We start from the raw sequence: 27,539 nt of genomic DNA on the forward strand, positions 1-27,539 counted from the left end.
CCGGGGCATCTCTGACCACAATACTTACCCCAACCTATAAACCAGTAATTTAACAGCTGCCAGCTACCACCAGGACCATGAGGAAAGTACTGGGACAAACTCTATGAGTCTTACAAGGAGGAAACTGAGAGACTCAGCAACTGTATCACAGTCTACACTCGCTTCTGTGTGGACAATTCAGTCCCTGCAAACCAGTGCACTGTTTTTTTTTTTGTTAACAACTGTTTTTATTTGTCAGTACAATAACAAAAACAGTAAAACTTATAAGATAGATAAACAGATAACAACTTTTCATACCCACCCCTTCTATCCAAAAACAAACATCTGCTCAGTAAACAAACATATGCAACATGTACAAACAAAGAGAAAACTCCAAAGAAAGAATAAAATCAGATAGAAAAAATAAATAAATACATTCATGCAGCAAGAGTCAGCGGAAGTCAATTAGTTCCTTAACTTTGGCATAAGCAAGTCTCTACCTAGTGATGGTTCTGAAGGTAGCTTCTTGCATACGAGCTGTTGAAAGTTCCATGGAAATAATATCCAGCAAACTAAGAGTGTCTGCCCATTGAGTGAGGAGGGTACCAACGACAAACCAATAATCTCTTAGCTGCTGTAAAAGCAGTAAGGAGAAGGTTCTTTTGAAAAGGAGTAAAAATCCAGTTCGAAAAATCATTCAGAAAAAACAGATGGGGGGTTAATAGTATATCCCTGCCTATTAGAAAAGATGTATCAGTAGCTAGTTGGTCCCGGAAAGAAAGGACAAAGCAAAAAAGACCCTAATACCCCAGGAGAACAGAGATTACAGTTTGGAGATGAGGAAATATTCATATAAAATTGTTTCAGTGGAGTTAAATAAATTCTATGAACAAGCTTCCAATGTATCATTTGGTGGTTAGGATTCCTAGAAGACACAGAAACTGTCTCCCAAGTGCGATGAGACAGAATATCCTCTGCCCCGCATGCCAGGTCTTTTGACCACATCGCTACGACACCAAGAGGCTTGTATGATGATTTAAGAAGAAAAGAATAAATATGAGACGCAGAACAAGAACCATTTTAATTACCACAATCTAATAGTTTTTGGAGTGGATGGAGAGGTAGTTCTGAGTCTAAAGGAGCACCATAAGAGTGCAGAGCCGATTTGATACGTACAGTACATATATATATAGAATTAGGTAGCAGGAACATTGTATTGAGCCCTAATATCCTGAAATGTTCTTAAACCTTTATCATTCAATATGTCATTGTATTTTCTTAAAGTACAGATATACAGCATAAAACTAATGAAATAAGTCACGGATCTGAAAACGGTTTGTTACTTAACAGGCTGTGAAATGCCTGTTAATATTGATTGAAAAGTTCAAAACAGCACACATGAACTTGGAAATTAAAGCGCTTGTTACATTGTAAGTGTGTATCAGATGCACAGTAGCAGTTCTTTTCACGAAAAAAATAATTGTCAATCTTTTTAAAACATCTGGGTCTCATTCTAATCTATGGCAAAAATAATGTGTGTGTGTGTTTATACTGTATATATATATATATATATATATATATACACACACAGTATATGGCTAACATAGTGTAAATAGTGTTGCACCACATAGCTCAGGTGACACTTGTCTCCAAATTGTATTAAGAAAACGTGCTTCATGCTGGGGTCAGTGCAAATGTAATGAAGTCGGTGAGGGGAATTATTTCTCATGTACTTGATGATAGAAGCTGCAGAAATGCAAAATCCAATGGGATGCCTTTTTCAGCATAACACCACCCCTGATCAATTTGACTTTTAATCCTATCAGGATAGGTTTTCTCGTTATATCGTAATATTTTCATGCTATGACGTGATACGGTTTCACTTTATGACGTAAGGTTTTCACGTTTTTATGTGATACGGTTTCACGTCATAACGTGATATTTTCACGTTATCACGTGATACGATTTGTCATTTTAATGTGATGTTTTCACGTTATAACGTGATAGTGAGAATTTAAATTTTTTTATGTCATGCCAGTAATATGCTTCCGTACTTATATTAAGAAAAAATTTGTACAATTTAGTTATAGGAGGTATTCAGAATGTGCAAATATTACAGTGGCAGACAAGTAGAAAAATTGTAATTGCAATGCTGGAATGTAGTTGTGCTACTGAATAGCATTATTGTGCAACTAAATAGCAGTAGTTTCAATATAAATATGAATATTCTGACAGAAGAAAGTAAAGTAACTAGGCAGTTTGTAAATGCAGTTTGGCATGAATATGTTTGTGCAATGTGATGTGTAAAGTGCATAAATGCAAGTAAAGTAAAGTCACATTCACAGTTCAGTTGTGTGTGGTTAGGAGTGGGAGGACAGGCAGCATGTTAATGAGTCTGATGGCATGTGGGAAAAAGCTTTGATGCTGCGGTATCGTCTGCCAGATGGGAGCAGCATGAAGAGTCCATGTGAGGGGTGGGAGGAGTCCTGCACGATGCAGGAGGCCTTTCTAATACAGCACTTATGGAAGATCTCCTGCAGTGAGGGGAGAGATGTTCCAATGATGTTCCTAGCCGCTTTGACAGTCCTCTGCAGGCTCTTCCTGTCAGCAGCACTGGCACTGTCAAACCAGACAGAGATGCAGCTGGTCAGGACGCTCTCTATGGTGCCCCTGTAGAACACGGTAAGGATGGGGGGAGGTAAGTAGGCCCGCTTCAGTCATCTCAGGAAATGAAGACGTTGCTGAGCCTTTGTGGTGATGGAGTTGATGTTGCTGGTCCAGTTGAGGTCGTCTGAGATGTGTACTCCCAGAAATTTGGTGTTCTTTACTGTCTCTACCGGAGAGCCGTTGGTGCTGATTGGCTCCTGAAGTCGACAATCATTTCCTTTGTCTTGCCCACATTCAGTGACAGGTTGTTCTCACAGCACCAGACATCCAGCTGCTGAACCTCATCTCTGTATGCTGATTCGTTGTTGTGGCTGATGAGCCCAACTACTGTACAGTCGTGTCATCAACAAACTTAATGATGTGGTTTGAGTTGTGCATGGCAGTGCAGTCGTGGGTCATCAGAGTGAACAGTAGTGGAGAGAGGACACACCCCTGTGGCGTGCCTGTGCTCAGTCTGATGGTGCTGGAATTGTTGTTGCCGATACGGACAGACTGAGGCCTTTCTAACAGAAAGCCCAGGATCCAGTTACACAGAGAGGTGCTCAGTCCCAGCTCGCTCACTTTCCTGCTCAGCCTTTGGGGGATGATAGTGTTAAATGCTGAACTGAAATCTATGAACAGCATTCTGACAAAAGTGTCTCTTTTCTCCAGGTGAGATAGAGAGAGGTGAAGGGCAGAGGATATGGCATCTTCAGTCGACCTGTTTGACCGATATGCAAACTGTAGCGGGTCCAGTGAGCGGGGGAGGCTGCTTTTGATGTGTGCCATGACAAATCTTTCAAAGCACTTCATGATGACGGGGGTTGGTGCAACAGGGTGGAAGTCATTTAGGCAGGTCACTGAAGGTTTCTTTGGCACTGGAATGATGGTGGTGGACTTGAAGCACGTTGGGATGATCATCTGGCTCAGTGATGTGTTGAAGATGTCTGCGAAGACCTCAGCCAGCTGATCAGCACAGTCTCTGAGCACGCGACCCGGAATGTTGTCCGGTCCAGCAGCCTTCCGTGGGTTAACTTTTGTTAAAGTTCTTCTCATATTGGCTGTGGGCAGGCAGATGACCTGGTCAGTGATTGGAGATGCATAAAACTCGTTCAGTTCCTCAGGCAGTGTGGCGTCCCCATCACTGCTGCTTGGTGCAGGCTTGTATTGAGTGACAGCCTGAATGCGCTGCCATAAGCTGCACGTCTTTAGTGTTGTGGAAGTGGCTCTGAATCTTCTGTGCATAATCGCGCTTTGCTTGTCAGATGGCGCAAGAGAGGTTGGCCATAGCAGTTCTGAGAGCAGCTCTGTCCCCCGTTCTGAAAGCAGCATCTCTCTCTTTTAGTCGTGCATGAACTTTTGCATTGAACCAGGGCTTGTCTTTGGCTCTCGTGGTGACACTTTTGGACACAGTAACGTCCTCTATGCATTTGCTAATGTAATTAAATAGATGCCATGAATATACTAATGAAAGAGAAGACATACAGTGCTTAAGATAATCTGAGGAGAGGGTCTGGGAATGAGTCTCACTGTCCCCCGATCTGTCCAGCTCGTGTGACATAGCAGCATTCATGTCCGCACCCATCACTACTTCACAGTCAGATAGTTTAAGATAACTCATTAGAACGGGGAAGAAATATGGATCATACATAGAAGGCGCATTTACAGAAATAAAGGCCAACTCCCTATTTTCGACTAATACCGCAATGTGGGCTATTCTACCATCGGTGTCATCGCCATGCTCCAGAATATTAATATTTAAATTCCTCCAAATCAAAATAATAACACGCTTGGTCTTATTAGTGGCAGATAAGCATGAAACCACTTTATAAAATTAATTGTTGCACCTGTGGACATAATCCTTCTTTAAATGAGTTTCTTGCATTAGAGATAGATTGATTTTCTTCCTCCTTAACAAATCCAACAGCATGTACGTTTATGGGAACCATTTAAACCATTTACATTCCAGCTTAAAACATTTAAGTCAGTCATGACTATTTAGAGCTTGATACGCTGAGTAAGGTAAAGGGAAGTGTACATGAACAACACGAGAAACCCACAGATGTATACCAACACCCCCCCCCCCCCCCCCCCACTCCCCCCGGAAACAGACAGTGCTGAGCTATGAAGAACAGAATCTCTTATGCAGACAAGGCAAAGAACAAGCCTAAGTCTGCCATAATCGCCACTTAAAATTAGTGACATCAGTAATGGCTCCCATGCGTTGAGAGTGCAGACAGAAGCCCAAATAAACTACAAACATCGAGAAATATAACATCGCCTCTTATACACATATATAGATAGTATGACCCCTATAGTCTGAAGGTTAAAAAAAGAGTTACTTTTAGAGAGAATCTTTCCCCAAAGATCCGAAGTATGCATGCTGACCTAAGGCAGTGTACAACATTCAAATCAGTCTGACCCATGAACCTGAGGTAATGAATCGCAGAACTGGCGAGCCTCGTCTGGGGAATGCAGGAGTCTAACCTGACCATTCAAAGTAACTTTCAAAGTGAGATTTCTGTCGCTGTAACGGAGGAGCTTAAAGATTAAAACCCACGGTTTCCTGGTATTGGATGAAGCGCTGGAATAGATACATGCACTGTAAAAAAAAATCCATCAAAAAACAAAATGTACTGGCGGAAAAAGCATTTCAAGCAAGGCAGTGCTCATTGACACAGATTATAAAGTGAAAAAAAAAACACAATATTTTTATACTCCATCTCAGCTGGAGAATCTCAAGCACAATACTCATCCCTATGGATGAGTGCAGGCTTATTTCTAGTGGCTGGACTGTTAATCCTGCCACTGACCCCCATTCATTTCTGTATGTTGAATTTCCCTACAAGGCTGGATGATGATTGACATCTCACCCAAAGCAGAGAAATTGCTCAAGGACCAAACAGAGCAGAATTGCTTCTGGTATTCACAGGGTTTAAACCAACAATACTAATTAATTAAGATTGCTGATATAAACCTCCAGCCTAAGAGCTATCACTGCAGGATATTTCGTATCTAATAATACATGGGAGAGACTAATATCTGTGGCATTCCATTTTCAGTTGCGGTGGGTTTCAAAATATGGGCTTCCAAAAATCAAGCCTAATAAAAAAATTAAATATTAAATGAGCAAATTGATTTGATTCGTTCTTCTATCCCAACTTGTGATCTAAAAGCAATGAGGCTGCCACACATAATATCAGCTCTATGGAAATGCACTCCCATAGCCACTAGGGGAGCTCTCACCTTCTTTCAGTCCTGCTAAATTATGTTGCAATTCATTCCACTTGAAAAGTTACAACTTAAGTCAGTGAAAGTGTGTGTTTCAGTAGCCTAAGTATTTGGTCTTGTAATCCACAGGTTGCTGGTTCAAATCTAGTTTCAGCTAGACAGTTGCATGTTTATGGACCTTTGAGGCATGAAAAATAATGAATGTAATGAATTACTATATTATGAAATTACTTTTTGTAGTTTTGTGAACAACACCATTTATTAAACAAACAATTCTGCATTGGCAGAATGAAATATTAAAAATTAAAATAAACTATTAGTTAAGAAATATTCCTTGGAACAACAAACTGTGGAAAACTTCATTTACAATATTTTCCTTGAGACTTGAAGGAAGAGTCCGTTAACTTAACGGAAAATGTGCTGGTAATTTTCTGCCAGTACATTTTCTGTTTTTTGATGGATTTTTTTTACAAGGTAGAACTGCCCTTTTAATCAAGGTATTTGATCATAATAATATTAAGAAAAGCTGTAAAATAACAGTGTTTTTATGCAAAAGAATAAAGGACATTTTTTGTAAATTTAATGTTTTTGCACTTCATTTGAAATAAAACATTTTACTGTAATTTTACAGTTTATGTTTGGCAGCCGCTGCTGCCAGTCATTTTATCGTTATTTTATGATTTTTTTTTTTTTTTACAGTGTAGGGGAAACACTGAATGCCATATGGATTACACTTAACTACATAGATCAGCCATTGATATACTCCCTATTTTTCTGTCAAATGCTGTGCCAGCCAGATTCATAATGTTTACTACAATGGTATAAGCTCCTTGCCTCTCAAAGTGTGGGGCGGGCACCACTAGTGGGGAAGAGACCAGACAGGTGGGGCGCAACAAACATGAGGAAAGTTGGCATTTTATGCCAATATTATGTAATACCTTTCTTTAGTGCATATAAAGAATAGCAACCTATACATTTTACATAGACATACACAATATGCAAAGGATATGAACAGAAAAAAAGTGATGATGTGGTCTCATTTTTTGAGATTGTGGGGGGGTGGACTAACACATGCATGGATGCTGAGTATATCAGTCCTCTATATTTACTAATTCATGCTTTTGGAAGACATGGAGCTGATGATCTACATAAACGTGAGGGGCTGTTGCTGCCTCACCTGTGCAATTCCATTCTGGATAATCTTTTTAAAAGTAATTTAAAAAAACATTGTACTTAGAAGTTAAATGTCAAAGTAATGTAAAACTAATAGGATTTACCTCAAAATTACAAAGAAAAATGCTACATTTTTAGTATGGTCATAAATCTTTAAATTATGAATTACTTTTTAAATTACAGTTAAATGTTGTGATTTTACATAAATTTGTACATAATTTGAGAGTGGGAAACATAAAGTATAAATTAAACAGTATTTTTCCTTTTAAAAATGTGAAATACGTGTAATTTTTCATTACTGGCGTTATGCGTAAAATAAAGGTTGGTTTATTAATTCAGGGATAATTTCTGTAATTTTACAGAACTTTGCAGACAGCTTTCAAAAAAAGAGAAACTACTGTAAAAAATTACAGTTATTTTCTTTAAAATTACAATTTTTTTTAACAGTGCAGCTGTGTTGTTTACAGGTACTGGTGGTTAATTGACACAGTGCCGTATTAATAAATACGTATAAAAACACATATGAAAGTTACATGGTGCGCATTGTCCCCCATTGTTTAATGCTTAAAGCACACTGTCAGCACATGGTGTCACGATCCGCTCCGTTCGATCCCGATGTGTGCCACGCCCACCTCGTTACCTCGTGTGATTACCAATTGTGATCATCTGTGTCCTGTTATTTCTGCCTAGTCTTTTGTATTTAGTCCGAGTCTCAGTCTGTCTTCCCCAGATCTGTCATTGTATTGTCTTGGTGTTTGTGCCTGTCAGCCATCGTCTTAACATTAAAACCCTGTTCGTCCGACGTCACGGCTCCGCTTGCCTGCTTTCCTGCTCGCCTGCCCCACAGCCCTAACAGAATGACAGATCTCGCCAACGTGCCTCCGCGGATCGAGGACCAACGCCTCGATCTGCTCCAGGAGGTACTTTACTGGCTGTCCCAACCAGAGATCCAGGAGGATCCTGTGGCACGGGACTTAGCCAGCCGGAGCGGGACCCTCCTGGAAGAGGTCACCCCGCTCACGGAAGCGCACGTCTTCGCAGACGTACGCGACAATCTCCGGCAGGTGTACGAGCTGATAACGGAGAGGCGGCTTCAGCCACTCACCCTCTCCGCGACAGCCTCAACTCGACCCACCAAGCCCAGCCGGAGGAGGCGCAAGGGGAGAAAGCAGGCAGAAGAACCGGCGATCTTTCTGAGGGCTTGCTCTCTCTCCGCTGCCGTCACCCCAAGCGTCATCACCGCTTCCATTTTGCCGGTACCCCTCGCCAGCCCCGCCGATGAGATGCCGCCACCCTTGGCGGCTTATGACTTCCGGGCGGCACGCCTGTTTAATAGGGGGGCCAGGGCCGTTTGGGACGCCATTCCCCGGATCCCCAAGGCCCTAAAAGGGGCAGCACCTGCACTCCCGGCGCCAACCCTGGCGCCTGTTATGGATCTGCCTGCAGTGCCTGCTGTTCCTGCCGCCGCCCTGCCCGCGGCACCGCCTGCAGCACCAGCTGCTACTGCCGCCGCTCTGCCCGCGGCACCGCCTGCTGCTGCTGCCGCCGCCCTGCCCGCGGCACCGCCTGCAGCACCAGCTGCTACTGCCGCCGCTCTGCCCGCGGCACCGCCTGCTGCCGCTGCTGCTGTCGCCGCTCTGCCCGCGGCACCGCCTGCTGCTGCCGCCACCGACCTGCCCGCGGCTGCGCTGCCTGCTGCTGCTGCCGCCGCCGATCTGCCCGCGGCTGCGCTGCCTGCCGCCGCCGCCGATCTGCCCGCGGCACCGCCTGCTGCACCGCCTGCTGCTGCTGCCGCTCTGCCCGCGGCACCGCCCGCTGCAGCCTCCGCCGCTCTGCCCGCGGCACCGCTCGCTGCAGCCTCCGCCGCTCTGCCCGCGGCACCGCCCGCTGCAGCCTGGTCAGCAGCACCGCCTGTCCTGCCTGACCCGCCTGTCCTGCCGGCGCCTGACCCTCCTGAGGTGGCCACAGTTACGTCCGTAGCCCGTCTGCCCGCCGCTTCTCTGCCTGAGCCAGCTGCTGGCCCCTTCTTCGGGACGCGCCTGGCCCTTAAAGGGGCAAGGTCCATGAGGGACGCTGTCCCGCTGGTTCCGCGATTTCGGACGCGGGCAAAGCCCCCCGTGGTTCCTGAGGCTGCAGTGCCCCCCGTGGTTCCTGAGGCTGCAGCGCCCCCCGAGGTTCCTGAGGCGCCTGCAGCTCCCCCCGAAGTTCCTGAGGCGCCTGCAGCTCCCCCCGAGGTTCCTGAGGTGCCCTCTGCTGGCCACGAGTCGGCGTTGCCCGCTGCCACCACCATGCCGGCCTCACCAGTCTCGTCTGCCCTGTCCGCCTCACCAGCTCCCCCTGCTGGCTATGAGGTGACAGTGCCCGCTGTCGCCGCTACGCCTGCTGCAGCTGAAGCGACCCGCTTGCCTGCTGCTGCCGCCGCCCTGCCCGCGGCACCGCCTGCAGCACCAGCTGCTACTGCCGCCGCTCTGCTCGCGGCACCGCCTGCTGCTGCTGCCGCCGCTCTGCCCGCGGCACCGCCTGCAGCACCAGCTGCTACTGCCGCCGCTCTGTCCGCGGCACCGCCTGCTGCTGCTGCCGCTGCTATGCCCGCGGCACCGCCTGCTGCTGCTAATGCAGCTGCTGCCGCTTGGCCAGCGGCACTGCCTGTCTCGCCTGTCCTGCCGGCACCTGAACTGTCTGAGGTGGCCGCGGTTGTGCCCCCTGCTGGACTCACGCCCCAGGTGTCTGCTGACGCGCCCCCTGCAGCTCCGGCCGTCGCCACTCTGCCCGAGGTATTCGCTGGGGCGGCCCCTGCTGGTCGCTTGCCCTGCTCGCCTGACCTGCCCGTCCTGCCCTGCTCGCCTGACCTGCCCGTCCTGCCCTGCTCGCCTGACCTGCCCGTCCTGCCCTGCTCGCCTGACCTGCCCGTCCTGTCCTGCTCACCAGCAGCCACGCCCGCAGCTCCCCCTGCTGATGCTGCCGCGCTGCTTACGGCGGCCCCTGCGGACCGCTCGCCGGCCCCGCCCGTCTCCTCGGTCCAGCTCGGATCGCCTGTCGGCACTGCAGCCACGCCCGCGACTGCCGTCGCCGCTCTGCCTGCAGCACCGCCTGCAGCTGGCTGCTTACCTGAAGTGCCTGTTTCGCCTGTCCCGCCGGCACCTGACGTGCCTGTCTCGCCTGTCCTGCCGACGCCCAAGCCCGGTTCGTCGGTCCAGTCCTGCTCGCCTGTCCAGCCGGCCCAGCCCTGTTCGCCGGCCCAGCCCTGCTCGCCTGTCCAGCCGGCCCAGCCCTGCTCGCCGGTCCAGCCGGCCCAGCCCTGCACGCCGGTCCAGCCGGCCCAGCCCTGCACGCCGGTCCAGCCGGCCCAGCCCTGCTCGCCGGTCCCGCCGGCCCAGCCCTGCTCGCCGGCCCAGCCCTGCTCGCCGGTCCAGCCGGCCCAGCCCTGCTCGCCGGTCCAGCCGGCCCAGCCCTGCTCGCCGGCCCAGCCCTGCTCGCCGGTCCAGCCGGCCGCACCCGCGGCTCCGCCCGCTGCCACAGCTAGGCCCGCAGCCCCACCTGAGGCCGCCGCTCGGCCCGCGGCCCCGTCTAAGGCCGTCGCTCTGGCTGTTCCGCCCGCGGCCACACCCGTGGCTCCGGCTGCCCCGCCTGCGGCCACGCCCGCGGCTCTGGCTGCCCCGCCTGCGGCCACGCCCGCGGCTCTGGCTGCCACGCCCGCGGCTCTGGCTGCCCCGCCTGCGGCCACGCCCGCGGCTCTGACTGCCCCCTGGCTCGCCCGTTCGGCCCCTGGCTGTGGCTCGGTGGCTGCCTGCGGGTCCTCCGGCTCGGGGTCGGCGGTCGCCTCCGGGTCCCCCCCTGGTTCCTCGGTGCCGGTCCTCGGTCCCGCCTCCGGCTCCGTGTCGGCCGCCTCCGGGCCCCCCTGCTCCGGCTTGGCGTCGGACGGCGCCTTCGCCGGCTCCGGCTGCGCCTCCGCCTGCCGCGGCTTCCCCCTTCTGCCTGCCTGCACCGGTGTTCCCTCCTGCTCCCTCCGTGTCCCCTCCGTCACTCCCTCGTCCCGTTCCCTTGGCCCCTGGGTGGTCCCCTTCGGTTCCCTTCTCCCTCTCGCCTGCGGCCCCTCCGGCCGCTGCCCGTCGCCCGCCTGGGTTCCTTCGGGCTCCCCTGGCTCCTCCTCCCTTTCCCTCCGTCCCGTCTGTTTCTGCTCCTCGTCCCTCTGTGTCTCCTCCGTTCCCGTCTGTCCCTCCTGCCTTCGTTCCTCGTCCCTCTCTGTCTCCTCCGTTCACTCCTGGCCCTTTTGTTCCTCCTTTTTCTGTCCCCTCTCTGTCTCCTTTCTTTGTCTGCCTGTCCGCGTTCCCTGTCCTCTGTCGGGTCTTGTCGTTTTTCTGGTCCTTGTTCCTGTTCTGTGTCTCTGTCCTGTTTCCGGTGTCTCGTTGATGTTTTGCTTTTGTCTTCCAGGTCCTGTTCCCCCGTCTCGTCCGTCGCCTCCCCTCGAGCGCGCCCGGTGTGCGCGCCTTTGGGGGGGGGTTCTGTCACGATCCGCTCCGTTCGATCCCGATGTGTGCCACGCCCACCTCGTTACCTCGTGTGATTACCAATTGTGATCATCTGTGTCCTGTTATTTCTGCCTAGTCTTTTGTATTTAGTCCGAGTCTCAGTCTGTCTTCCCCAGATCTGTCATTGTATTGTCTTGGTGTTTGTGCCTGTCAGCCATCGTCTTAACATTAAAACCCTGTTCGTCCGACGTCACGGCTCCGCTTGCCTGCTTTCCTGCTCGCCTGCCCCACAGCCCTGACACATGGACATGTCTATATCATTTAGGTTTATACTATTAGTCTATTAATTCTATGTTTTGTACTTTAAACGGAAACAGTACAGTTATCTGTACCGGAAAACTATTGTGATGCATCGGAAAAGTATTGCGAGGGAAAACTTAAAACCATTTAAAAAAATATTTTCTCACCCTGACCTCTTAGGGGCTCCGTAGTAATATATAATTAATCTTGAACAAATATAGATGAGAAGAGGTTTCCACAGTTATTTCCATAGTTATATATTAAGTTGAGCTAAACAAATTCAAAGGACAAAGTTTACATACATGCCACTTACTAGGTCATATACCTAGTCACTTATCTTGTACATGTGCAGTCGATGCACAAGGTTTCTGCTACACGCGCACTGTCCGCAACCAACCCCTGATGACGATATTTACGTCACGTCTCGTCTGCAACTGAAAGCGCACGCGGAAAAGTGAAGTAGGAACTGGCCTTTACAAAGGCTGGGATGGGAGATACTGTATAAAACAAGAACTAAACTGACTTTAATCAAACACAAAGATAAACTAAACAGGTTCTGGGAACACAGGCAATGACCACACAGGACCGACCATACAGGCAATGACCACACAGGACCGACCACACAGGCAATGACCACACAGGACCGACCGCACAGGCAATGACCACACAGGACCGACCGCACAGGCAATGACCACACAGGACCGACCGCACAGGCAATGACCACACAGGACCGACCGCACAGGCAATGACCACACAGGACCGACCGCACAGGCAATGACCACACAGCACATTCAATATACAATGACTCACTGAGGCAAGGGCAGGCACAGATATACATGAATAATGAGACTAAATGAGGGACAGATGAGAACCATAGACAATTAACCAAACACTAGGAACTATGAGTAATGAGAAACAGGTCAGAGTAGTTACAGTTCATAATGTGAGCCATCAGGAAAGATAAAGTCACTTGTTTACCAATAATGCTTCTTTATTTTTGGGCTAGGAATTGATATAGTGAAAGAGCCAAGAATTAAAAATACTGTGATTTGTAAACACTGTTCTTTTTGATTGTAGCAAATTCCATGTATATGCTGTAAATAAGAACATTTATTTTTGGTTCATTTTTTTTATTATTGAACCTGACAGTGCAGTTGTGTAATAAAGTGTTTTGGGAAATATGAGGCTCAGAGTTTGCACCCGTCCTGTATATTATTGGATGCAATTTGCTCGTATTTTATGACTACGTGATCATGAGCTTGATTTATTATTTTGTGGGAATGTTAAATTAAAGTATAGTGTCAACATCACTGCTGTAGTTAATGTACAGAGCTTGTGGGGAGGGAGCGCCTAAATTATAGCCCTTCCCTCTACTGTAAATCTTTTCGGATGAAAGCTTCAGATTAATGTAAATAAAGGAGTTAATGTACATTGTGCGCAGGAAAAAAAAAAAGGATTCACAGCCCCCCTGACCGTGCCCTCCCCCCAGGCGAGATCTCACCTTTGGAGAACGCTGCAGCTCTTCCTCCCCCCCCACCCACGTCTCACGAACTTGCTCCAGGCTCCCATAAGCTGTGCAGTGGTACTGCTGGTTAAATCCCCAAACCTTTGTGATTGAGGTGCAAAAACAAACTTTCAGTTTTTTTTTCTAAATTCTAACACAAATTGTAACGCAGACAAAGGTTGATTAAACAAACAAAATGTTTATTGGCAGCTTGGATAATCTGCATACTGTATACACTCTGTTAAACACATCACTCAGAACCCTGAACCTCTACAATACTGAACAACTGGCAATGGCATTACATGCATGACAGATGTTATTTGATGCTATTTGTTTCTTGTGGTTACTGTAATGAATTACATTGTCATGGTCATTATCAGGGACTGTCAACCAGTCTGTGCCTCAACAAACATACCCCATTGCAAGACTTGTTTGTGTCCGTGGCAAAATGTTTTGACTGAGAAAAAAACTATGTAATCTACATTTTAAAAGCCATGTCAATGGTAAAAATTGTATTTCAGTCAAAATGTCCATCAGAATTCACCATGATGATAGACCATAGCCATTATATCAGACATCTGTCAAAACCTGTGTAGAAGGAAGCTAATGTCTTTCATTGTCCATGTGGGAATGTTTAACAGTTTGATGAGTACTTAAGTATGTAGACTGCTGGTTGACCATAAGTTTATTTGGTTGCATGAAAATTAGTCATGAACTGAAAAGTAAATACCACTTTATGGTCAGTCGATTATCTGTTTCACTAGCCCTGTCAATAGTAAATTTACTAACAGATGTTTTCATTTTGGGATCACATGGCACTCAGGAGATGGAAGACTGGTCATATTCATCTGGTTCCTTTGGATCATACAAAGACGAGGTAAGCAAAGGACTTTTTATAATCCAGGGACTTTGTGATTCTCAGGGATAATGTAATGGAGGCTCCCTGGGTCTTTAGATGATGATACCTGTCATTTCTAAACGGTGTGATTCAGAAGTAGGAAGCTGGCTTCTAACCAACAGTCTCCATGCAAAAGCATCATGAATATTTTAAAAGTTTGGATTCTTAAATAGCTGCTGTAGATGTTGGGTTGCAAACTGTTTGTAATTCCAACATTTCATAAATTTTTGGTTACATGAAAACTAATATAATGTAAACTGAAAGGTTAATATCACTTCATGGTCACTGTGCTGTGTTTGATGAAACCCATTAATATGGACTATTTAAGTTAATACTGTCACTTCTGTAGGGATCACGTGACAATGAGGAGACTGAAGCATTGTCCCCCACTGATCCCAATGGACCAAACACAAAGGAGGTAAACAGAGGAACAAGAACTCAGATTCTCAGGGTTCCTGTCATTTACTCCACTTTGGATCCAAGGATTCAGTTACCTGTCTGTTTTTACAGTGCATTTGTGTAAAAGAATGAGGAAGTTAGCTTCTCAATGAAAATATGTATGCATGAGTTTTTGAGTATTTCATTCATACTATAATTTTTGGGTTGTTAACCATTTTAAATCTTTGGTCACATTAAAATACGTCCTGTACCCAGGTAGGTATAGTAAATACCATTACATGGTGACTACATTACTTGTTTGGTGAAAAAAGAATATAAAATGTAACAATTGACACATTTTGCAGGGATCACATGACAATCAGGAGATGGAGGCATCATCACCTGCTGATCACAATGAACCAAACACAGAGGAGGTATTACTGGGAGAGAAGAACACAGAAGTCTGAAGGATCTATGGAGTTTAATTTTATATTTTTGCCTGCAGTCCCAAGTTTACCGGGTCCTGTTGGATCAACCAGTTACTTGTGTTAGCAGTCATTAGACTATTGATGCTCTTTTACAGTTGACTATCTGAAGACTTGAGGGACTTTGTTGGGTAGCAGTTTTGCAGGACATTTCTAGGACCAGCTGCTCATGTATATAAGCAGATGTTCATCTGCAAATCAGCACCCTGGGAAGGACCATTATGTTGTATCTATTGTCAGTCACCTGAGGATAAAGTCAGCTGTGAAGATCAATACAGGGTCCTTCATGTCATCCTGTTTCTTCCAAACTGAACTTTGTATATTATGCTTTTGCTACATGGAACTTTTCGCCATTTTATTTCTCAGAATATCTCCTTAGTATAAAAGCTTATTTATTTCATTTGAAGAGACATTGCTTGGCAAAACAATGTATTACTGGAAAGTTAGTCACAAGCAAAGTGGTTTCAGGACAACATTTCAGAAACCTTCCTGTGTAAATATATTGGTGCGTTCGATTATTTCTCTCCAAGTCGGAACTCGGATGAAAACATCACAAAACGTCACGAAAAACGTCACTTCCCGTCGGAAACACACCTCTTTTATGACGTTGAAGTCGGACAAGATTTTGTTGTCCGAGTTGCCCCTGTGACATAATTTCAACATGGCGAGTTGGTTTGTTTGTAGTTTGTTTGCCGTTCGAAAAAAGAATATCGCTATGAATGTACTAAAATATTTTATAAAGCTTTTAATGTGGTTTGACTAGTTCGTGTTTCTTGTTTGTCTCTCGGAAAAATCTCCATTTCTCCATTTGGAAAACTCCAAATCTGCTAAAATATAAAGCAACAACACACAGCAACGTGTTCATGGAGGCAGCCATGTTTGTTCCGAGATGTGGGTAGCTCGAACGGGAGATTGTCGGACGTGATGTCATTGTTTGATGATTATCTGACTTACCTTTGTTTGTTGTTTGCAGTGTTGAAATGTACAGTTTACTAACAATGAAGGCAGTGTGTGGCTCAGTGAGCAGTGAGCCTCTGTGTTTGTGATCAAAAAGTCACCAGTCTGACCCCAGCCTCAGCACATCTACAGGCCCCTGAGCAAGGCCCTTAACCCCCAGCTCCCTGGGTGCTGCTATGGGTGACTGCCCTTCGCGGTCAGCTTGATCTAACCTACAGAGAGCAAGATGGGGGAGGTGTAAAGAGAATTTCCGCACAGGGATCAATAAAGTATCTATTATTATTCTGGATAAATCTTCACTGCACATAGTCTTCAGCTTTAGAATGTTTATTGTGACATGTTGTGTTTAAGTTCGACTGCTTGTCTCTGCAATTACCTCACTGCTAACTGGGGTGCAGAATCAACTCTGGGTGCAGTTTCCTTTAATGAGAAACGCTTTGAAAAGTAAGGCTTGTAAACACTGTCTGTGCATAACCTGCTGGCAGAAATCTAAACTGCAGCTATTGCAAAAATAGTAGAACAATCAGGATCAGAATCAGAATTACTTTTTTATTAATCCCCGTGGGAAAATTATCTTACATTACAAAAACAAAAAAAGAAGAAAAGCAAGAAAAAACAAAAAAACAAGAAAACTGCTGCCGGGTTTGAATGTCACAAAGCTCAAACAAACTCTCAAAAATATGTTTAATAAAATATTGATTCATTTTTGATCATTTTTTAATCTTCTATCATAGGTAGCCTATATTTGAAATTACTTTTTTCCAATCTTTTTGCCAATTCAGTGAGTATGAATCTTAACATTATTCATTTCTCTTTTGTATGGCTGCAAGACCATTCTTGCACTAATACCAATAGCAGAGAAGAAGATATTTGCAAAATTGTATAATATTATGAAAAATTCAGCCCATGTGCTTCAATGGCCGCTATCCTGGAGCACATTTAGCTACCGGCTCATTCCAGCAGGCTGTGCTAAAAACGTTACTGGGGATTATTGCTGCCTGGTGCCATCAGACCGCTGGTGACCAGCACCCCACATTCCCCCATGTGCCACTATCCCTCCACAGCCATAACACGCCAGAAGGCATCCTCTCTTGTTACAGTACAATCCAGTGCCTTATGTTCCAAATGCACATAATTTACTTGCACATAATTATTCTCATCTTTAAATATTTATTTTTAGTCTCCCATTCTGCTCCTCAAGACAATTTATCAATTTCTGTGTTGTTTGCTCTTTAAATCTGCTGCAGTATATTTACTTTGTTTGCACTATATTTACTGTCTTTGTACTTTGTCTGTTTGACACTATATGTATTTTTGTCTGTATGCACCAGAATCCCCCCAAGGATCATGCCTGACAGTCTTAACCTAAATTGGGTCTCATAGAGATTATTTGTTACTTTGTTCTCATGGTTGTGTATTCTGTTAAAACATAATTGCTATATTTACATACCATGCATACTGAGTGTGCGTAGAAATATCTTATCCAGGTTTATGTATGTTCTGCAGGTTATTGGAATTATTCAGTTTTAATTAATTAGTAAAGAAGAGACCAGTGCAAAAAAAGCTGTTTCAGACAACAGTTTTAAAGGTTTTTATTCAAGAACAACTTCTTTCCATGTTTTGGGGCTTCAGTTGATTCCTCCTTTTGTCTCCCAGCAGGCATCCGACATTGTCACAATGTTGAATAACAGTTGAAATCCTGTCTTTATGTTCACAATGTTGTTTCAACGTAAAAATGATGCTGAGATTTCAATGACTGCTGTGAGCAAGCAGGAACAGCATTGCCACTATGCTGATCTCGCGTTGAAATATAACAATATAATATATTATTTTTAAAAGTTGAAAAAATAATTCTGGTAGCACTCTGCAAACATTTATTAATATTTTATAGGTATATTTTTTAAAATGCTGTAATCTCTCGGTTTGGACTGAGCGCCGAACCGCCTTCACGCATGTGCACTTCCTGCATTCTCCAACGGCCTCCCACTTGAGCGCTCCTCTGTTTTTGCAAACACTTGGAAGCCGTCGAAGAGGTGGATCCTAGGCGCAGGCAATCCAAAAGGTAAGCATAGGCAATCATGAAGTTGACCAACGTCTAACGTAAAAGTTAATGTTCATTCATTTATTTGTTATTTCTGAGGCCGATCGTTCACGTTCTTTTACACTGCAAATGTGCCAGTGTTAAATTAACACTGCATGGTGTCTATATGTGTCCACACCATTCAGTGTTACCTTTAACACTTTACAGTGTGCATTGAGTGTTGTTTTTACAATGTTAATGTTTATTAACTCTTATAGTGTTCAATTTACAACCTAGAGTCTTGTCAAAGAGTCTCCACATATCTGCCCCATTTTAATATGCGCAAAAGACGTCATGAGGATCAGAAGAGTCATCCCAGATTTACCCACCATCATAAGAAAGACTCTGACCAAACAGGACCTTACAGCTTTTGCTTGTTTTGTATTAAGGCTTTGCTGGTTTTGTTCTGATTGATCTTGAAGCTTAGAGAGCTGTGGTCTTATAGCATTTTGTTATTGAGTTAGAGGGAAAAAACACTGGGAGATGTACAGGGCATGTCTTCTGAATGATGTGTATTTTAATGGTGTGGGGGTATGTTTGACTGCCGGTCCTACTTTTGGAGGATTAACATATGTGGAAAGGTGCTAGGACAGTTGCGATACCCTTTTCTGTGCAGCTCCTGGTACCACCCACTCCCCTGTATAGACCGATGGTGCTGGATGTATATTTGCATAGCATGACACAGTACTGTTCTTGACTTAATAGATTTTTTTTTATCCACCGCGATTGTGATGAAAAAGGCAAGAAAACAAAAACCACAGAAATGGCTGTTGTATGTTAGCCAGAGGCCAGGTTGGATGGTTCAGCTTCTATGGCTTAACTATAGAAGGCATTGGCTGGGTGGAAAGCACTATAGAAAACCAATCATCTTGGTTATCTGACCTTTCGCTAAAATATTACATTAACCAGTGTGTAGGAGGCGGTCGTGTGTTTGTGGTACTCAGATTTCAATATTTAAGGCTGGTAACACAACAGCACACAACATCCACCTCACTTACTAAAGTTGAATGGTAGAGGCAAACCACTCCTTTTCAATTTTCTCTTTTAGTTCTCCTGTTATTTTTTCTTGGCATATGGTGGCAAATTCAGACAGTTTCCCTGTCTTGAAGAAGATCAATTGAAATTGGTGTTGGTCTGCAATATACAGCTCAGCTATAGGAGCCAGCTGGGCCACAGCATTCCGGGATACATTTTCTTCGTGGAAAGCTCTCGTCATGGTTAGCCCTTTCTTGGTGTGCTTCAGTAGCCTCTGATAACGCTTCACCACATCATTTACGGTCTTTGCTATAAAGATGGGGGAAGAATATATCAAAAAGACAAAAAAGCACATTAAATGTTTATGCAAAAATCAAACATAAACAGACATAAACATACAGTGTGAAAAGAGAAGCCTTCATAGATTAATATAGTTTGCAATATAAAATATTTACATTCACAATGAACAAAATAAAAAGACACAAAAGGTTAATGTTATAATAGAAGTAAGGATGTTGAAAGAAAGACACTAAGGGGTAATATTATAACAGGAGTTGGTTCACTTTCATTTATAGTATCTCATAATTCTTCCAAAACCAGTATTTTTCAGTCAAGTATCAGAGTTCATAAATAAAATTCAGTAATGAAAGAGGAATGACTGCTGTTTATTATTTAATGTTTGAATAATATTATTTTATTAATAGTCACTAATCTGAACTATATTTTTTCATAACAAAATGCTATAGGGCTACAAAAAGTTTACTTAAAGAATAATAAGTAGGGCTGTCACTATCAATTACTAATCAAATAATTTACTGATTAAAGTTTTTTTGCCAACAATAAATTTAGGCTTCACTGAAAATACTATACAATGGTTTTCTAATACAGTGGTACCTCAGTTCTCGAACTCATTAGAACTCGAATTTCTTAAAAGTCGAACGAACCAGTTCGAAAAAAATTTACCTAGAGCTCAATCTGAATCTCAGAAGTCAAACCGTGAACACCGACCTAAGATAACTTGTATGCACGGGGATATGAGTCACGCCGCACGTCTCTCAGCGGAAACAAAGGTTAAAGCTTCAGTCTCAGCCTCGCATTAGCACCGTGCATGTTTACAGTAACTGAATACATATATTTAGACAGTAAAAACACATTTAGACAATGATAGATAGTAACAGTAATTATTATTATATAATAAAATACATTTAAAAATAAAGATTTCTTATTCATTATTTTAATATTAATAATAAACCATTAATATGTTCAGTTATAATAATATTGTTGTGCCGAGTGGGGACAGGACGGAACGGAGACAAAGGCGCAGACGTCAGGGTATCGGGGAATACAGAGTTTAATTACAGGTAAGGAAGGCAAAGCACAGACAGACAATATAATGACTGGAGTGGAGAAACAAACTGAAACGCGGACGAAATACAGAGGACTAATGACAACCAGAAACAGCTGATCACACAGGGATTACACACGGGGTTAATGAGGGGGCGTGGCACACGGAAGGAGCAGACAATCGGGGCAGGACACATTGTTTGGATACATTTATTTTCTTACTTTACAAATGACTGTTTTGATAAATGTGCTTAGATGTGATCCGGTTCATTTTGTGTTTAAATGCTAAAAAAAAAAACATATTTAGGTTTAATTTTTTGGGGCCGGGAACCAATTAATTGGTTTTCCATTGTTTCTTATGGGGAAAATTTGATCACAACTTGAACTTTTTAGGATTCGATCCGGAGTTCTGAACGGATTAAATTCGAGTTCTGAGGTACCACTGTACTTAATGATTTGTTGATACTGGCCGATAAACACACCAAAGGGAGTACTACACTATTTTTCCCACTGCACATTTAGATACAAATTTTTAATAAATAAGATTTCAATACAGACACCTCCCAAAACAAAAACATTAGGAGATATTGCAGATGTTCCCAACATAAATTTATTGACTCGAAGGGACAACCATTTATCAAGCTATTCATTTATAACATATAATGATCAAACACATAATATGTGTATGATAATATATATGTGTGTACTGTTACGTGCAGGTATATTTTGCATTTCTATTCCAGTTACTGTCTCTTTAAGTATGTCTGCAGCATTCAGATGTAAACATGCTAGAAATGTTGTTGTGTTGTCACTGCATATACAATAAAGAACTTGATTTCAATTGTTAGAGTAATAGAAGTCATCAGGACTGCAATAGAGAACTGTACATCAGAGAATCAAAATACACTCGCAAAACAAAACGGCAGTCACTCCTTACACGTGGTACAACCTCACACTCTCAAACCACATGCACACAAACCAACGTGATGGTATCCGAAGCCGCGAGCAAAGGCATGAACCAAAAACTGAGCAGAAAGTTCGAGAGCCAAATAACAAAAGCAAAAACAGGGTACAAAGGGGCGAGGCGAGAATCAGAAACCAGAAACAAACCAAAGTCATACACAGTCAGAATAATCAAAGGCAAAGAGCAAACAACGAGCAAGAGCGGAAGTTAGAGCGAAAGCTGGAGTCTGAATTACAGCGGCCTTTTTGAATGTTGCTGCTGGATGTGATGAAATGGATAACATGGATGTGGGCAGCTCTCATGAAGGTGGGGCAAAGGGAGGATCGGAGGAGATGAGGGGAAGAGTGGAAGGGACAATTGGAGGAGTGGAGGAGAAGAGTTAAAAGAATGAATGGATGAGGGGAGGAGATGAGGGGAGGAGTCGAAGGGATGAATGGAGGAGACAAGTGGACAAATGAGGAGTGAAGGAGACGTGGAATAAAACCCTCACAGAACACAATATCACAGGTTATAACAGTATGTAACCTTTTGACCACTTGATGCTGAGATCGATCTCCAAAAATTGTCATGGTTCCGGACGGCACGGGAACGAGGCATGGTGCACAAAGAAGGGGCGGACGACCCACTTGCGGCTCCGGCAAACAACAGGGTTTATTAAATCAAACAGATAACTAAAGAAAACCAAAAGACCACATCAGAGACACGAGCTTAGACAATAGCTTAGACACGATGAACCAGTGGGGAACAGAACAAAGGCAGGAACTAATATACTACAAGGGGTAATGACTAACACAGGGCAGGTGAGACTGATTAACAAGGACTAGGGAAACAAGACACAGGTGAAACCGATTAACTCACAGAAACTAACAATCAGGGAAACTAAGAACTAACCAAGAATGCATATAATCAACATTAGGGAAGTACATAAGAATAACACAGGCAGGGGAACGAGAAACAAAACCAAAACCGATTACTAAATCAGACACCAGGGTTTAACAAGCACAAAGGAAAAAACCAGGGAGCTAAATACAAAAAACAGAGGAGGCGGGATTTGAACACAAGACAAGAGGGAACTCATGACCGAGGGGCAAACAGACAGCACATGCTTAATACATTGAGCCACGAGACCAGACAGGAGACAGGGCAGAACAAGGACTGACGTGAAGGATGGAATGACCAGCACCACCTGCTGGTCAAACGGGGAAGGGGCACGGAAGGACCACAGTGGGGGGCTGACCCTGACAAAAATATAGCAAGGAAATCAACAAGTTTAACAGTGTTCTTTTATGACTTAAAACAACAGATCATCTCTCTGTCTATGTTGAGTGAGTCAGGTGATTAAATTGATTTGTTCCACCTGTTGCTTATTTTCATTTACTTTGTATATTTGTGTTGCTTTTGTTTTGATTAATGTAAACATCAAATGCTATGACATCATTACATGTGAAGTCCATGTCTTTCTTCCTTTCCCAAAAACATTTACATTTAGTTTTCTTTCTGTCATGTGAGCTCCCTACTCTCCTTCATTTTGGAAACGGAATCCTCTAAGTAACTCTGTTCTGAATCACGTGTCGGGGTTTCCAATGGTGCCCAGGCTTTCTCACAATCTCCCTGTGGTGTATCACCGACAGCTGACTCTCAGAAAGGTGTGATCAGTGTGATGGAAGGGAAATGCGTCTAAATATCTGTCTGCTTGGAGAAAAAACCTGGTGGGTTCAAATCCTGCTTTAGAGTGATGATGGAGCAGCGTCCCATAGCTGGTATGGAAGTAGCTGAAGTCTAACATACTGTCTGAAGGGTATAAAATTACAGACACTTTGAGGATCATGTGGCTAAATTAAATAAAAACAATGAATTGGTTTGAAACTCCTTAAAACATATCCCCAAATTCCATAGTAAACATGAACCATGAGTCTGGATGCTTATCTAAAAAAGAACCTTTTATAAATTATAATACATTTCATACAATATTTTCAATATTTAACAAGTTTCAGCTAAAGCATCAAAAAGGTTTAGTATTATATATGTAAGTATAAATGAGTGTTTTAAGGTTTCAAAGACCATGATATCCCATAATTGTATATAAGTATCAAGGTGTTAAAGTCATACTGAAGTCTCTGCTCATTCCAGTGGTTCTCAACATACTTTGACAGTGGAATAGGGGTCACTGGACATCACTCACCAAGCCACAGCCCTGCCATTCATCCAGTCAGCATCAAAGGCATGTCACTCGATAACACTCACATCAGTGGGAGACACTCAACATCACACAAAGCTCAGAAAACGAAATCAGCGGTTTTGGCGCCCCCTATCTGTGTTGTCAGGAAGTACACAAAATAATTACCAAACAAGTCAATGGTTAATAGAGATGGAATCAATCGAAAATCATCCTTTTCAGGGTAGAGCCCAGCCTTGTTCCAAGTACTGTGGATGGAATAGGTTCAACAGGGTTTATATGTAAACTTCATACCATTATGATAATTTTTTATACATAAAAATTTACATAAAAATGTTTTATTTCAAAATGTCCTCCCAGTTATCTGCTTGATAATACGGGCAGGTGCGGTACTCCCGCCAGGGCTTAGTGTCACTGTGGGGAGGCCTGGGAACAACAACCCCCCCCCCCTCCAGTGGATGCTGAGACCACTGTCTCAGATACTAAAAATGCCCCAAACCCCTGCATTACACACATGGCGTTATTACCAGGCTGCAGACATCTAGCTGCTCCTGTGCAGTGATAACTAGAGCTATGCTGTTACACATTTGTTACCTTAACTGTGAATGTGAACTCAAATGTCTGCTGTCTTTTGATATTTTCCAGCCCCCTTTATACAAATCAAAGTGTTGATAAGTTGCCAATTTATACATTTATCACTCAGGCAGAACATGACTGTAGCACAATAGAGAATCACTACCTCAATGCATCACTGAGAACATTGCATTAACCAGGAGAGTTAAAATGTTTAGATATATTTTCAAAATGTCAGTGTAAGTCTGCTCCTGAGCTCCACAATTCTGAATGATAGTCATTTCCCACTTTCTCATGTATTGATTACCAAGGGCAGCATTTATAATTAGATTTCCATAATGCCTAATTTCATGGGAACATTAAACTAATTTGTGCCCAATTTAGTGCATCGTGGACACAATGAAAAAATAAAAAACTGCTTATGGCCTCTGCAGGGCTCCTATGCACCATTATTGTATCTGTTATGGTTCTTACTGTTATGTCACAGAAAATGCTGGTCAGATGAGAAATAAATAGAATATAAAGATTTAGACATATAAAGAATATAAAATAAATGACATTTTCAGACATGAACATTGCGACATACAAAGAAATACCGTTACCAACCTAAATGGCTGGGTAAAGGTGTGCAGGTTGGCATGTGAGTGGAATGTGTACCACATGGATAGGTGCAGTTTCAGAGGTACATGTGACCCGTAGGACTCTGCATTCTGGTAAAAAGGCATTTATTGGCTTTCAGATTTCCGGTTTATCTATCCCGTAATCCTATAAATTGTAAAAGCTGGGGAAATTCTAAGAATTATATGGGCAGAGCGGGAGGTGGGACTATCCTGGGAACACAGTGCTGTCACCCCTGACAGCTTCCTGTCTAGTTTGGTCTGTTTTACATGTACTGATATAAAAATTATTGTAGATATTTTCAGTAAATATATTTAGTAACTTCTTTTTAATCTTATTTTAAAAGTTTAAGTGTTTGATCACTGCTTATATGCTTAGTTGTAGACTGCTGGCTGGTTGTTTCATGTTCTGATAGATTAAAAATAGTCATGTCACCTGAAAGTTAAACACCACATCTTGGTCATTAAAGTAGATATTTAATAGAGCCTGTGAGTCTGAAATGTATCTATTGATTCTTTATTGCAGTGATCATGTGACAGTACTGGATGGATGTCTTGAAATCTCTGATCTCAATGAACCAAAAATAGAGCAGGTAAATGTGCACTAGATGGAAATGTTGGCAAACTCCAGAACTTCTACTAATTCATTATTCAGTTACATATGGTGGCACAGTGAGCAGTGGTTAGTACTGTTAACATCTCAGGAACCATGGTTTGATTCAGGAGTCTGTCCCACAGTGCAAAGACACGCTAAGGTGAATAGAGGTGCCAAATTGTCCATAGGTGTGAATGGTATGTTTGCCCTGCAGCGGGTTGGTCCCTGTCCTGGTTACTCCCTGCATTGTGAATGTAGCTTCCTGCATTACTTGTTTGACAAAACCTGTTCATATAAAATGTTTCAGCTAATAGTGACACTTCATGCAGAGATCACATGACAAAGGAAATGGAGGCGTCATCACCCACGGATTCCAATAAACCAAATGAACTGCAGATCAGGTAAATAAACACTAGAGGGCAGTGTTGGCAGAAAATGAAACGGTTATGTGGAATCCATGTTTAATCATATCATATTTTTAATTTATTACAGCTACACTGTAATTTAAACATTGTCAGGCTAAGTTTAAGGAGGACACTAACTTTACTGGGTAGCAGATGAAAAATTGCTTGGGCAGCTGGTTTACAGACACATACTGGGAAGAACCAGTAACTCTACTTGAAACCAGCATAAAGTCACCTGGGAAGAATATCATAGGGTTCTTCAGATTGCCCTGTTTCTTCGGAACTGAACTCTGTATATTATAACAGTATATATATGTAAATATATATATACACTTGTTTTATATGGAACCATTTATCTGTCCCAGAATATCCTCTTAGCATAAACGCTTGTTTACTTAATTTGAAGAGACCCTGCTTAGTGAAAGAATGTATTATTTGGAACGTTAGTCACAAGAAAACTGGTTTCAGGACAACATTCCAGATTCCTTCCTGTGTAAATATTTGCATATCAGATGATGATAATCTGACTCACCTTTGCAGTGTTGTTTGCAGTGTTGTTCGCAGTGTTGAAATGTACAGTGTTATTACCAATATTCTGCATAAACGTTTACTGCTCACGGTCTTCAGCTCCTGCGTGTTCATTCTAACACGCTGTGATTAAGCTGGATACCTGTTTCTATAATTACTCCACTGTGAAGGATAAAGTACCTGAACTCTCTCACACTGGTAACAGGAACTGGGCATCAGCTCTGGGTGCATTTTGCTTCAGTGAAGAAAACAAAACAGAAGCTAGTAAAGTGACTGAATGTTTCTCACCTGACTTTGCCTTGGGGGCAAAATCAAAAATCACCAAATAAGAATCATAGGATAACCAGCTCAACCAGTTCAAAGACACACAGTCAACCTAACTGGTGTCTCTAAATTGCCTATAGAATATGACTATATGTGTGTGTTTGTGTGAATTTAACCTGCAGGAAGCTGGCATCCTGCCCAGGGTGTACCCCAGGTTTGTGTGACGGAAGCCCTGGGATACAAGCATACTGTAGGCTCAGGATGGGTAACAGGTGTGGCTGCAGACGGGCTGGTTGGATAAAACCAGGGAGAGACACTAAAAGCCATGAACAGGGAAAAAACAATGGATTTTATACAAATCAGGACAATAACAACAACATACAACAGTAATAATCAATACAAGGCAGTGTGTGCTGGGAATACAGGAGGAGAGTGTGATACAAAAACCAGCCGGCAATGAGGAACCAGACAAAAACAAAAATCACCAAACGAGAATCACAGGTTAATCAGCTTAACCAGTCCAAAGAAACACAGTCAGGCGACTTGCTGTCTTTTAAGTTCCTATAGAGAGTGATTGTGTGTGTGTGTGTGTGTGTGTGTATGCGTGTGTTTGTGTGTGGGAATTTGTCCTGTGGGAATCTGGCATCCTGCCCAGGGTGTACCCCAGCCTTATGCCCAGCGACAGGAGCCCTGGCATACAAACACAGGTGCAGGATGGGTAACAGGTGTGGCTGCGGACAGGCTGGTAAAATAAAACCAAAGAGAGACTCTAAAAGCCATGAACAGGGTCAAGACAGTGGTGAAATTTCAGCTTAAATAGGTAGCAGTTAGTCTTTTAAACACTGTCCTCAAAGACTTTAAAGGACCAGGCCAATCTGTGGACTCTTAAGTCACTCAAATATGCCCAACAATTCGGAACATTAGCTAATACTGTATTCACTAATCTTTGAAATGTATAGCTGGTACATTTTGAAGTCCAAATGCCATAACTGTATACTG

General features: G+C 43.7%; 1 protein-coding gene across 2 annotated transcripts in view; it reads left to right on the forward strand.

The window, feature by feature from the left end:
* The window catches only part of LOC111841540 (uncharacterized), a 178,217-nt gene extending 162,224 nt beyond the window's left edge, over positions 1-15,993 (forward strand). Inside the window, exons 20-22 of one of the 2 annotated variants that reach the window (XM_072718643.1) lie at positions 14,126-14,179; positions 14,550-14,618; positions 14,944-15,993. In XM_072718643.1, coding sequence (XP_072574744.1) covers positions 14,126-14,179; positions 14,550-14,618; positions 14,944-15,045 — 225 coding nt within the window. In that variant the 3' untranslated portion in view covers positions 15,046-15,993. Of the gene's footprint in view, positions 1-2,422; positions 4,695-14,125; positions 14,180-14,549; positions 14,619-14,943 lie in introns of those variants that run through there. The other variant, XM_072718644.1, reaches the window with a different exon arrangement.
* The last annotated feature ends 11,546 nt before the right edge of the window (positions 15,994-27,539 follow it).

Source organism: Paramormyrops kingsleyae, chromosome 12 (genome assembly GCF_048594095.1).
Source record: "Paramormyrops kingsleyae isolate MSU_618 chromosome 12, PKINGS_0.4, whole genome shotgun sequence".
Lineage (NCBI taxonomy): Eukaryota > Metazoa > Chordata > Actinopteri > Osteoglossiformes > Mormyridae > Paramormyrops > Paramormyrops kingsleyae.